The following is a 12,283-nucleotide window of genomic DNA, read 5'->3' as shown; positions in this document are numbered from 1 at the left end:
TTTTGCTGTGGAGTTAAGCAGAGAAGACACCCAGGAGTGTCTTGTGCTCCATCACATGAGCATCATGTGATGATATGATATGAAATATGATATGAAATCAAATCTCAGCCTTATCTTGCAGAAGCTGAAGCAAAGCTTGACCACCAAGTTCAGAGTTCATTAATGTGAGATCATTTGAACTGCCAGCAAGGCAGTGAACTCTGGTCAGTGCTTTATTTTCAGGTGAACATATTCCCATCCCATAGTGTGGGTGACTGACTGTAGTTATTTGAGAAGTCTGCAATGCAGAGCACGAACATCAGACACGTGTCTGTTAATATCAGTCAAACACCTCTGGGAACACCTATAGACTACAAAAGTAGTTGCAGGTAGAGGAAGGGGAGTGTGGCTGCTGGAAGGAATATGATTTTCTTGGACACTTCAACTTTTTAAGTGTCTTCTTAGTTTCCAGAATTTCAGTGAAACTGTGCCAGCAGATGCAGCTCTTGCCACCTAACTGTACAGTCCCTATGACACTGTGTAGATTTCTGGTATTACAGGAACACACAGCAATGCTAGGGAAGATCAGTGTCCCTGTTACACTGTGCTTTGTACATATACTAGAAGATGCTCTGAGCTCAAAGATATTTGAAATCCAAAAAGATCAGATGGAAAATGGCCTAGAGGTAGGGAAAGGCTGATGAGAATAACAGAATAGGTCAGTAACAAAGCTGAAAACAGTTTTCACTTTGCTACCTTTTAAAATACACTGTCAGGTCTTTTTGGCAAAGTGAGTGAGAGTGCAGAGGTCTTCTGTCCATCCATTTAACACTTTCTGGGTTTGAAGAATAGCTGTTAGAAGCAATAATATTGAGTCTGAGAGTTGTAATGAACTTTGATCCTTATTGGTGTGCATGTGGTTGCAGATGGGTTATGTTAGGGAATACATCCTGTGGGCAGCTGCCAAATCTCAGCTCTTGGCTCACCAATTCATCTGGAACATGAAAACTAATATCTACCTGGATGAAGAAGGACATCAAAAAGATCGTGAGTACTTTAAAATATAATCTGACTTGACTCCTTTCCTTTTCCCAGTCCAGACTAAATCTTCTTCCTGCTTCTTGCTTGTCAGGAAGAATCCTTTTAGCTGGGAAATTCTCTTTTATTTATTGAGGTAGGACGCATTCTGCATCAGTGCCTGATCTGAGTCTTTCAAGAGAGACAAGGTGCTGGTTCCCTCAGTACCTTTTTCTGAATACTGTCCAAAGGCTCTTATTTCCATCACCCATATCATTTTACTTTCTGAAATAAGCTTCTGACACAGATGCTTCCTTTTTTTTCACATGCAGCTGACATTGGAGAACTTCTGGAGCAGTTAGTGGAGGAGATAACTGGCTCATTGTCTGGCCCAGCCAAGGAATTCTACCAACGGGAGTTTGATTTCTTTAATAAAATCACCAATGTTTCAGCCATTATCAAGTAAGTATTGTACTTCAGAAACTGTGCTCTGTTTGTATCAGTTTGAAACAAATTTGAGGCTAGTGTGTAGGGTAATATATAATATGTAGATAATTAAAAGATAATTCATCTTTCTAGGCCATTCCCTAAAGGAGATGAAAGAAAAAAAGCTTGTTTGAGTGCTCTGTCTGAGGTGAAAGTGCAGCCTGGTAAGATGTGATTTAGTCATATAAAATTGTGGGCTTTTGCATTCAACATGATTATTTATTTTCTGCAAGCAAATCTTGGAATCCCTAGAAGTGGCAGATTGTCAAATAAACTCTTTTGCTTTCTACCGCCTTTGTTTTTAAACAGATGTGGTGTTTTTGAGAAGTTTTGTTATCTCAGGAATGAAGCATGTCCAGTTCCTTTAATTCTCCCCTTTCTCCCATCAGGCATCCCCTTGAAATATCTGAGAGTCTGTTCAAATCTTGAATATGTGTTTTCCCAACCTGAATCTTCTCTTCAAAATGGAGTTTGATGAAAGGTTTTCCTGACCTCTAACAGGTCTCAAACCTTCTACCATGTGTTGGTGGCTGAGGGCACTGCCCAATGTGCTGGGGCTGCTGCCACATCTAATTCAGGACTGTTGTAAAGAGATATCCTCTCTGTACCTTTCTGTGGTACAGGTTCTGCAGTATTAGCTCAAAACTGTATTTTATTAGTTCCTGGGAATCTCTCACTAATGCAAAGCATGCCACATCCTTCATGGCTCACAGACTGCAATCTCCAGAGTCTCTCTAACATCAATTCAAAACTGTGTACTGAAGTTATAGACACTGACATCAGTTATTGTCCAGTTTGCATTGTCTCACTGGCCAGTGGATTTGTTCTCAGCTGTCTGCTTTGTTTTGCAGGCTGTTACTTGCCCAGCAATCCTGAAGCAATTGTTCTGGATATAGACTACAAGTCAGGAACTCCTATGCAGAGGTACCATGCTCTTGTTTCATATATATATATATATATATATATATATATATATATATATATATATAAATATGCTTGTTAATTAATGATATTCAAGTATTTTTCTATAAATTTTTGTTTGGCTAATTGCACTTATCATCCTCTTTGTTTCTACTGTAATTTAGTGCAGCAAAAGCACCTTATCTGGCCAAATTTAAAGTGAAACGATGTGGAGTCAGTGAGCTTGAAAAAGAAGGTTAGTAACTTCAATTTAATCATTGATACTACTCAATTAATAGTCAGCAATTCCATTAAAACTGCCCACTTTTAGTTACCTGTACCATTGCAGAAAAATTATTTCCATGTTGAACTTTATCTGCCATAGTTCAGCTGAGAATATAAACTGGATCAAAGGAAGAGAGAAGAAAATTCTGAAAACTTAAATCGTTTTTAAAGTCCCAAGAAGAATGCCACATAGGGCTCTTGAAGAGATTATACCAGTTACTTTAGACTAAAATAGAAATCACTGGCCTTTTCTGGGTTTTTAGATAGTAGCAAAATCCAGGTTTTGGCAGTTTTTCTCTCACAAGACATTTCGTGGGAGTCTCCAGCTGACTAGCTCAATGAAGTGCAGGCATTTATCAGGTAAATCACCATCACTGATTTGAGATGTTCTAATTCCAGCAGACAAAGGGAACTGTCTTATGATAATTACCTTGAAAGGCAGAAATATCTGTGCTGCACCTGCAGTAAAATGCTGTGGGTTTGAGTGCAGAGGGCTTGTCATGATAGAAAGTTACTAATTAAAGCCCATGTCTGGGTTTTGCTTGGTTCTCTTCTTGCAGGTCTGCGTTGTCGCTCTGACTCCATCGATGAAAGTGCAGAAGAGGATGAGGATAGTGAGAAAATCTGCTGGCAGGCAGCAATCTTTAAAGTGGGCGATGACTGCAGACAGGTACAAAGCTGTCGGGCTTTGCACTTAGAAGAGACAGATTTGTACATGATAATACATAAGAAGAAAATAATTTTAGTATAAAAATATTTTTCTTTGGAACTTTGGTTATCTCTGCTAGTTATGGACTGAGAGGAAGAACTGTGTTGTACCCCTAGAGAAATTCTGGTTTGGAAATAAAGGCCATTCTGTCAAGACAGGTTTACCAAGCCTTAAAAATTTTTTTACAGACTTTCTTTTTCAATTGCTCTATTGGTAATATTGTGGTTGTTCCTGAGGTGCGATACTGTACATTGAAGTTTGATTGATTAAGAGGGAATGCTGGTTATTATCCCTGGAGTTATTAGTAGTCCTTTTATCAAAGGGTGATAGGCAGTTCATTCTTAGGTCAGCAGTTAAATCATCAGTGTTGTTTGCTGCCCACTCACACAGCATTTATTAGTTCCCTTTTTGACATCTGCACACCTGCTTAACTTAATGTGTACTTCTGAGTTCTTCAGAGCAAGTTTATAATCCAGTTTATGATCTGTAACCCTTGTAATGTTTGTGCAATTTTTTTCTTGTCTGACAGGACATGTTAGCTTTACAAATCATCGATCTCTTCAAGAACATATTTCAGCTGGTAGGCCTGGATCTTTTTGTGTTTCCATATAGAGTGGTGGCCACAGCTCCTGGGGTAAGTGGACAAATAACTTAAGTGCTATAGAAAATAATTCCTAATTCAAAAATACTTTCTTCCAGTACACATAAAAAATGCATGCTGCAAGGAAGTACTGCCCACATCACTTATGCCAAATATTTGGTTTACCAGCAATAGATGTTTCTTTCCTCTCCTGCTTCCTGCTTTTCTAAAGCTTTTGGCTCTGCAATTTTACTGCTTGCAAATGTTTGGTTTTTTATTTCTGGGACTACATTGTGCAAAGCAGTGGAAAGTCACAGAGCTTATCTTAGATGCATGGAAATCCTAAAAGAGAGGATATACTTTTTTAATGAATAAACTAGAAATTCTACATTTGGTGATCTGTAGGCTTCCCCACATTACCCAGAGAACCTCTATGATGGCCAAGAGCCATGAACAAAATATATTTGGGAACATGCTTTACAAATCTGTTCCTCTTCTTCCCCTCCAGTGTGGTGTTATTGAGTGCATTCCTGACTGCACATCCCGTGACCAGCTGGGCAGGCAGACAGACTTTGGGATGTATGATTATTTTACAAGGCAATACGGAGACGAGTCTACCCTTGCATTCCAGAAGGTAAAATATCAGTGGGCAAACACAGCAAAATATCAGCTGAAAAATATTCTACCTATAAGAAATAATGACAAATAATTGCATAATGACTGCTATAATGCTGTATCTAGTTTCTGATGCTGATAATCCATTTTAAGCTATTAGTGAGTTAGTTAAAGTAATTACAGCTATAGATGCATGGAGAATGTCATTGCACTTTGCTTCAAACTAATCATGAATGGAAAAAAAGAAAAAAGCTTTGTTCATCTGTCTCTTCTCCTGATGGAGAGTTAATAAATTCTAATAATTTCTGTAAGCTGTTCTTATTTGTTTTAACTTGTTGTTTGTACAGGCTCGCTATAATTTCATCCGCAGTATGGCTGCCTATAGTCTGCTGCTGTTCCTGCTCCAGATTAAAGACAGGCACAATGGCAACATCATGCTGGACAAACAGGGACACATCATTCATATTGGTCAGTCATATGCACCTCTGAATATCAGTTACTGCCTTTGCTTTGTGCTCTTAAGTATTGCTGATAACAGACAATAAGCCATTTCCCCTTTGAGATCCATCTCTATACTGATTTCACTGTTCATAAACACATATGGAAGCTTTTTGTGCCTTTTAAGTGTTGTGTGTTGGCTGCTTCTGTGTAAATTTAGCTCTGCAAAGTCCTGTCAGGTTCAGGAAAGTATATACACACATATGTATGGATGACACATGTTTATGTACTCATGCATGGATACATGTGTGTATGTGTGTAATTATAGAAATATGTCTTTGCATTCTTTTCATCACTGCAAGGGTGTGAATTGAACTTGACAAGTAAATTTATATAATTGTGTGAGGCTGTAATCTCTGCTTTAGCTTTTCTTTGCTGGAACTGCACAAATATTTCAGCAGTTCATTTGATATCACCATTCTTACATCTATTCTTATGGTGATGATGCTTTTGTCACTATTTTGTCACTATTTTTACACTTCACTAAAGCTTTTTTCCAGTTGAAGTTAAAATGGTTATAATTAATACATGAAATCTACCTCTCTTGCTTCTGTCACCTTTAACAGCACACAATTAACCAACAAAGTTTATGAAGCAGTTTACCTTTTGTGCACAGATTTTGGATTCATGTTTGAAAGCTCACCTGGTGGAAACCTGGGCTGGGAGCCTGACATTAAACTGACTGATGAAATGGTGATGATAATGGGAGGGAAAATGGAGGCAACACCATTCAAATGGTTTATGGAGATGTGTGTCAGAGGCTATCTGGCAGTCAGGTAAGTTCTTCTTAGCTGCTCACAGTGAGAATTCTTGCATGCCCAAAGACAGATGAGAGGATAAATAATAAGAAATGTTGATTTGTTGGGAGTCTGAGCCTGTTAATTGTCCTGGTATATCTTGCAAACTTTGAAACAATGTAATAAGCCTGCTATTTTACTTTGTGCTATTTTTTCTGACTTCATGTTAAATTTTATATATTCAATTTATAAATACGACGTTTCACACATTTCCTCACACAATTTAGTGCACTGTTAATACAACAGGAAATTACTGTCTTGTTGTCAAGATCGTTTTGTTTCCTTGAGGGGGTAAATAGTCTGGACAAAGTTCTTGTGGCAAAGTAAATGTGTCACTCAAGTAGCAGAGTAATAGCCTGGTAGATAATAAATGTACTGAGCAAGAGGACAGGAAGGAAAAGGGAAGCTGGGCTGATGTAGCAAAGAATTACACAGAGTAATTAAGATTAAAAGATAGTATGTTCCTGTGGTATTGCTGGTTTCAGCCTTCTGTACTGTTTTGGTGCACTGCTTCACCTTTCTGATGCCAAAGAAGTGTTGTTTGCTAAAGCATTACTTTGCATAATCCTTCTTGAGACTTGATCTTGCAGCATCAGTCCAGCATAAAGGAGTGACATTTAATTAAAGTGACAGATTGCAAGCAATGGTGTAGCTTCACCAGCAAATGTAAGAGGATTATCTATGTTGATTTAATTAAAGAAAAAGGTGGGATCCAGCTCATTGAACTCCTCATTTTGTCTGCTTTACCTGCTAAGGCTGCAGGAGTTTGAGTGTTAAGATGTTTTTGTCCTGTTTTTCTCTAGGCCTTACATGGATGCTGTGGTCTCACTGGTTACCCTGATGTTGGATACAGGGCTGCCCTGTTTCCGAGGGCAGACAATCAAGCTGTTGAAGTAAGTTAGCAATGAGTGTGAACTGGAAAATGTTTTTTATTAAAATGTTATGTCATTTATACCAAGTGGTTTCACAAGAAGTAGATACTTGCAGCAAGTGAAATCATACCTGGTTGAGCTTGTCCAAAGACACATTTGTATCGTGTTCAAAAGAAACCTCACTAGTTTTCTCTTATTTGATTGTGATTTTCTGCATATAGACACAGGTTCAGCCCCAACATGACTGAAAGGGAGGCTGCGACTTTCATCATCAAGATCATCCAGAACTGTTTCCTCAGCAACAGGTTTGGCTTCTATGCATGTCTTCTCCCTATGGCTAAAGGAAAGTCATCAGGCTTTGAGCAGAGCTGAAAAGTAGAGTTTTATCAGTCAGTTCCCAAAAATTTTTAAGTTGTTGATACTCTGATAGTGCAGGATAGCAGCTTTGTTTCTGAATGTGCTGCATCTCCTCCATTTTGTGCTGGGAAGGAAGATATATGTCCAAGATGGTCAAATAGCAAGGCTGGTTAGCCTAAAGAATAAATGTAATAGTTATGTTTTATTATGCTAGATAATACAGACTTTGTGGATATGTTGGAGAGTCTAGTACAACCTTTTGTGCTTGAGGTCAGCTTGAGACCAGTACCTCTCACTGGCTCAGATACATCCCCACTAGAATGTGTGTTCAGTGCTTGCTAGTACCCCTGCTCAGAATTAATAATCTGAGATTAATAATGGGGCATTGAAGGCAGTGACACTGCTGTGTGAATGGCCAGAACCAGCTTAGTTCTGACAAGCTTGAGTTTTTCTACCTATGGCATGGTTAATCTGTGACCTGAAAAAGTTCTGCCCATGTATAATTGAGTTATGTGTAACAAGCTAAGATTTGTTTGTTCAGTCACTCATCAGAGATGCTGCTGTTAATGCTGTTATTTTCCCTGCACTTTTATTTTCATTATTAGCATTATCCTTAATTAAGATGACTTTTATTTCCACATAATCCTGTCTCCATGCAGCCCTGCTGATCTTGATTCATCCATTATGCATTTCCTTCTCCTAAAACAAACTGCAAATGCCACGTGATATGCTTGTGGCTCATCCAAACATAAGATCTGTTTGGATCTGCTGATGCAGATGCTGCTGATGCTGTTGCCACACTGAGAAGCGTGGAAATACTTTTTTAAACTAGTTTAAACAAGAGGAGGATGTTTTGTGCTGTCCATAACAGTAACTGGACCTTCACAATGCCTTCAAAGAATGGAGGGCTAGCTTTAATTAGCAGCTGATTTCCTTCACCCATGTTTTGTCTCTGTGGGATCTTGATGAATGTTTCTTGACAATGAGTGCAGTGTTTTTTTAAACTTTTACTTACCTCTGGCTTTGCTTTTCTTCTCTAGGAGTAGAACATATGACATGATCCAGTATTACCAGAATGACATCCCCTACTAGATGTTAGAGATACACTGCCGAAGTGAAATGTGCAACCCCATGCCCTCACTCCAAACTTGTGACAAACCGGAGATGCTCTGTCACACCTTGCTATCTTCTACCCTCTGTGTATGTGTGTGTACATGTTGGGTACATGTTTCCTGGACATTGTTCTGATTCATTCCTTCCTCTATACCAGGTTATATATATATATCACTGTTTTCCCCTGGATTCTTGGAGTTGGGTTGCAATCACAATAAAAAATGTACTATGATTATAAATGTGTGAAAGTGGTAAAGCTTAAGGAGTTCAACAATTTTTCATGCAATGCAAGGATTTTATAATATCTTTAAAAAGTAAATTAAACCCTTTCCTGTACAATCACACAAAATGCCATGGAAGGGAAGGGTGTGGATTTCTCTTTGGAAACAGAAATGTTAACTTGTTCCAATTTTACTGTAGAAAAAGCTTGATAATCATCCAAGGTGGTGATGTCTGTGTAGCTGTGTTCATACTTTGCACTGTACATGGTCCCTGCTACATGGTCAGTATTTCATATGTACATGAAGAATGTATTTTTTCCTTTTGTGTGTTTTAAAAAGAGACTCTACTGAAGATATATTTAATCTATAAAATGTAATAAAAGACCTTAGACTTCGTGTCTGTTGCAAATGTTTTGCCCTGCTCTGTTTTTAGTGTATATACATCATTCTGCACATTTGTGTACTGTTCATTTTATTATGCCCTTTCTAATAGAGAAATCTAATTTCTTCTTCAGCTGCTTGTCCATCTCAAGTGACATTTTTTATTCGTAAAATAAATGTTTAGGGCAAGAACTGGAATTTAGGACCAAGGTAAAGCTCCCCAGTGTTGCTGACTAAGGACCTCTGTCCTGAGCTGGAACATAGGCCTTTTGGGGTTTTTTTACATGCTTATCCTTCAACATGGGCTCTTCAACACAGGGGCTGTCCCGTCTTTAGGGGATTTTTTTTCCCCTTTTAGGGGGATTTTTCCCTTTTTGGGAGCTATTCCCGAGTGTCCGGGTCGTGTCCTCAGGGACGGAAGGGGGTGCCAGGCCTGGGCAGGGCCCCGGGGCGCCCCCTGGCGGTCCCCCCGCGCTGCGGCGAGCGCGCGCCCTGGCGTGAGGGGCTGGGCCCGGCCTCACCCTGAGGGACACGCAGCCCTGAGGGGCGAGGGGACGCGGGCTATCACAGGCCAAAGGGTGGAGGCGTCGTGAGGGAGAACCAGCCCTGGTCGGTGAAGGGGACATACCATCCCGAAGCACAACGGATGAGTGGAACACGGGACAGCGCCTCGAGGAGGGCTCAGCGCTGACGAGCGGAGGTGTCGTGAGGGAGACCCAGCCCTGGGGCAGGGCCTTGCCGTGAGCTGGGCCCGGCCCTGAGGGAGGGCTCTTTCATGGGGTGGGCGCAGCCGTGAGGTGCGGTTCTGTGGTGTGAGGAACGCCCAGCTGCATCCACCCGAGGGCCGTGCCTTCTGCGAGGCAGCTGTGACCCCGAGGGGCATGGTTTGGGGCTGTAGCTGACCAGGCCGGGAGCTTCCTCAGAAGCCTGCGGCAGGTCAGGGTGGTGTCTATCTGAGGGGATAGTAGGCCGATGATATGACTGTGCCCACACCTTCCCCTTGGCAGTGTGCATTTCTGAGCACCTCTGAGTCGGCTAAGTCTCCTGGTGTGTCCCTGGAGCCCAGGCAGCAGGAGCTGCTCAGGGGGACCTCCTCAGCCCGAAACCAGAGTGACTGAGAAGGTCCCTGCAGAGGAGGGAGCTGCACTGAGCTCACAGCTCAGGGAGCCTGAGAGGGGGCAGCCAGGGCAGCGTGTTTGGTTCTGCCTTCATGGTGCAGTGGAAAGCCTGTTCTTTCTTCAGTGTGGGTAGCATTCAGAATTTACACCTGCTTTTGCCATGGGTGTTAAAAGTCTCTTACCTGTTCAGTGGATGTCTCACGGTGAAGTGGATTCTGAGCCCTTTTTCTCATGGAGAGGTTCCACTGGCTTTCTAAAAACGTTTGGAGGCTCATCTGGGGGAAGTAGCATGCAAGAACTGCTTTAATTATTGATTTAATTCAGATTTATTATATAGCCAACTGGGACATAGAGTAATTTTGGTGCTCTATGCCTGTGGCTAGTTGAACCTATTTAGATTCCATAGGAAAGGAGCTGATTGACACTACAAATATGGTAAACTTCCTCACACCTTTCCTTTAACGAGGAGCAGGTGGAGTGAGGAGATGTGAAGCTCCCCTTCTTCTCAGGGGAGATGGCGAGGAGTTCTAATATTTTGTTAATTCAAGTTAATGCTTGTGTGCATGTACTTTCCTGCACCTCAAAATAAATGTACCATGTTAAAAATATCTAGGGCTAGAAGTGAGGAATTATCTGGTGAATAATAATATTAGAAATCATAAATGGAGCTCTGGTAATCAGAAAGTCACTCCTAGCTGCAAATTTCAAACCATGCAGCAATTTGTGTGTATTCTAGCATAGGATGCCCAGAATTTTCTGGAATGCAATTAAGGCCTTACAGGGTTTTGTATTGGGAAGTGAATGAGTTTGAGTGTTCTTCACAGTGCTTGCTTCAAGTCAGGCTGTCTGGAGAGCTGATGTGGTCTTAGTTTCTTCTCTCAAGTTTGTTCAGAGAAATTAAAGCAGCTGAAGTCAATTGCATGTAGTTACTGTAAGAACATTCTTGCTTGCAGTATGATCCTAAAAACTCAAATGGCTGCATTTGAGATATCATGGATGCATAATTTTGTACTGCTACGTATCTTGCAGAATGTTGTGAGTGTGTTAAATCTCCATGTTAGTAGAAATTATGCTCTTGTAACTTCTGTTCTCACTGCAGTGTCAGGTGAGCTCTGGTGTGTGCCAGAGCTTGCCTGACATCCATAGATTTTATTTTCTCAAGTTGGCCGTGCCTTCTTCCCTTCCCCTCCCATCAGGGTTCCTTCCTGCAGCACAGATGTGGGACAAAACTCCCCTGTAATTGAGTGTCCACTGAGATACGGATGAGATCAGGCTGTTTACATTTAATCATGCAAGGCAGTACCCTGAAGATTCCTCCTAAATGGGTTGTGTACTGTGTCTTCCTGCAGGGAGATTGAGGAGGCGAGAATACTGAGATGCCCCACAATATTGCAGGTGCTTCCGAGATACTGAATTAGTGCAGCTGGAGACACCACAGACTTTTCTCACCTTCATCCTCCCACCAGGGAAGGATATGTTCTTGACACAAGGAGGCTGGCAGGCCTTTCAGAAGTTACTCAGGTAATTAAAACAGATAGAATTAAGACCTACATGAAGGTATTGTGAAGGATTTTGTCTCTGAACTTTATGCTAAAATATGTTGTGATGCCTGTGCAGCCTTGGGAGAAAAGACACGTAAAAAAAAATGGGGAAAAATGCTCATTAAAAAAAAAAAAAATCTAAGAAAAGATACTCCTATGGTTCATCCACTCTCAGAAAGGCCCAGTCAATGATGAGAGACAGACTTCCTGAGCCAATATACCCACTGCAGCTCTTTCTGCATTGGCCATGGATATAAAGAGCATTTAAAAAAGGAGCAAAATTTATAGTGCTTCATTTGCATCTGATGGACCCCGGGTTCAGAGCTGCTGGTAACTTGATCAGCACTATTCAAATGCTAATCTCATTATGTGTGTTAGAGACTGAAGCTCAGCAATCCACCTCCGTTAGCACAACGGGCCTGTGTGATGTTCTGGCTGGTACGCAGGGTCACGGTACCCCCTGCAGGCACCCAGCACATGCTGCAGAACATCGGGGCTGATGTGGCCAGGGAATGGGAGCTCGGTGGAGAAGCCAAGGGAATGAGTCAACAAGGGAAGAGGAGCTAGACTTCTCTTTGGAAAAATGCTGAAGAGGGGGGAAGGGATTGTGGCCAACGGAATGGTTTGGATGAGACTTTTTTTTTTCCTTTATATCATAAATATGTCTATCCCTTTGCTTACACATGAATGCTATTAAAAAAGGAAAAAAGGGGGGGGGGGGGGGTAGTAAACAAGACTTTGTCCTGAATGTACATACAGCTTTAAGCACACCTCATTATTTGACTTACTGAAAAATATTGCACCTGTGCTGTTT

General features: G+C 41.1%; 1 protein-coding gene across 8 annotated transcripts in view; it reads left to right on the top strand.

The window, feature by feature from the left end:
* The window catches only part of PI4KA (phosphatidylinositol 4-kinase alpha), a 54,169-nt gene extending 45,331 nt beyond the window's left edge, over nt 1–8,838 (top strand). For all 8 annotated transcript variants that reach the window (XM_086856317.1, XM_086856318.1, XM_086856320.1 and 5 more), the window contains 13 exons: nt 906–1,026; nt 1,329–1,458; nt 1,576–1,646; nt 2,334–2,406; nt 2,568–2,638; nt 3,228–3,337; nt 3,906–4,010; nt 4,465–4,590; nt 4,919–5,039; nt 5,686–5,845; nt 6,670–6,759; nt 6,960–7,043; nt 8,136–8,838. In XM_086856317.1, coding sequence (XP_086712443.1) covers nt 906–1,026; nt 1,329–1,458; nt 1,576–1,646; nt 2,334–2,406; nt 2,568–2,638; nt 3,228–3,337; nt 3,906–4,010; nt 4,465–4,590; nt 4,919–5,039; nt 5,686–5,845; nt 6,670–6,759; nt 6,960–7,043; nt 8,136–8,187 — 1,314 coding nt within the window. In that variant the 3' untranslated portion in view covers nt 8,188–8,838. The remainder of the gene's footprint in view (nt 1–905; nt 1,027–1,328; nt 1,459–1,575; nt 1,647–2,333; nt 2,407–2,567; nt 2,639–3,227; nt 3,338–3,905; nt 4,011–4,464; nt 4,591–4,918; nt 5,040–5,685; nt 5,846–6,669; nt 6,760–6,959; nt 7,044–8,135) is intronic.
* The last annotated feature ends 3,445 nt before the right edge of the window (nt 8,839–12,283 follow it).

The sequence above is a fragment of the Cyanistes caeruleus genome, chromosome 18, assembly GCF_971803275.1.
Source record: "Cyanistes caeruleus chromosome 18, bCyaCae1.hap1.1, whole genome shotgun sequence".
Taxonomy (NCBI): domain Eukaryota; kingdom Metazoa; phylum Chordata; class Aves; order Passeriformes; family Paridae; genus Cyanistes; species Cyanistes caeruleus.
The sequence above is the reverse complement of the archived record's forward strand: the minus strand, read 5'-3'. Positions and strand labels throughout refer to the sequence as shown.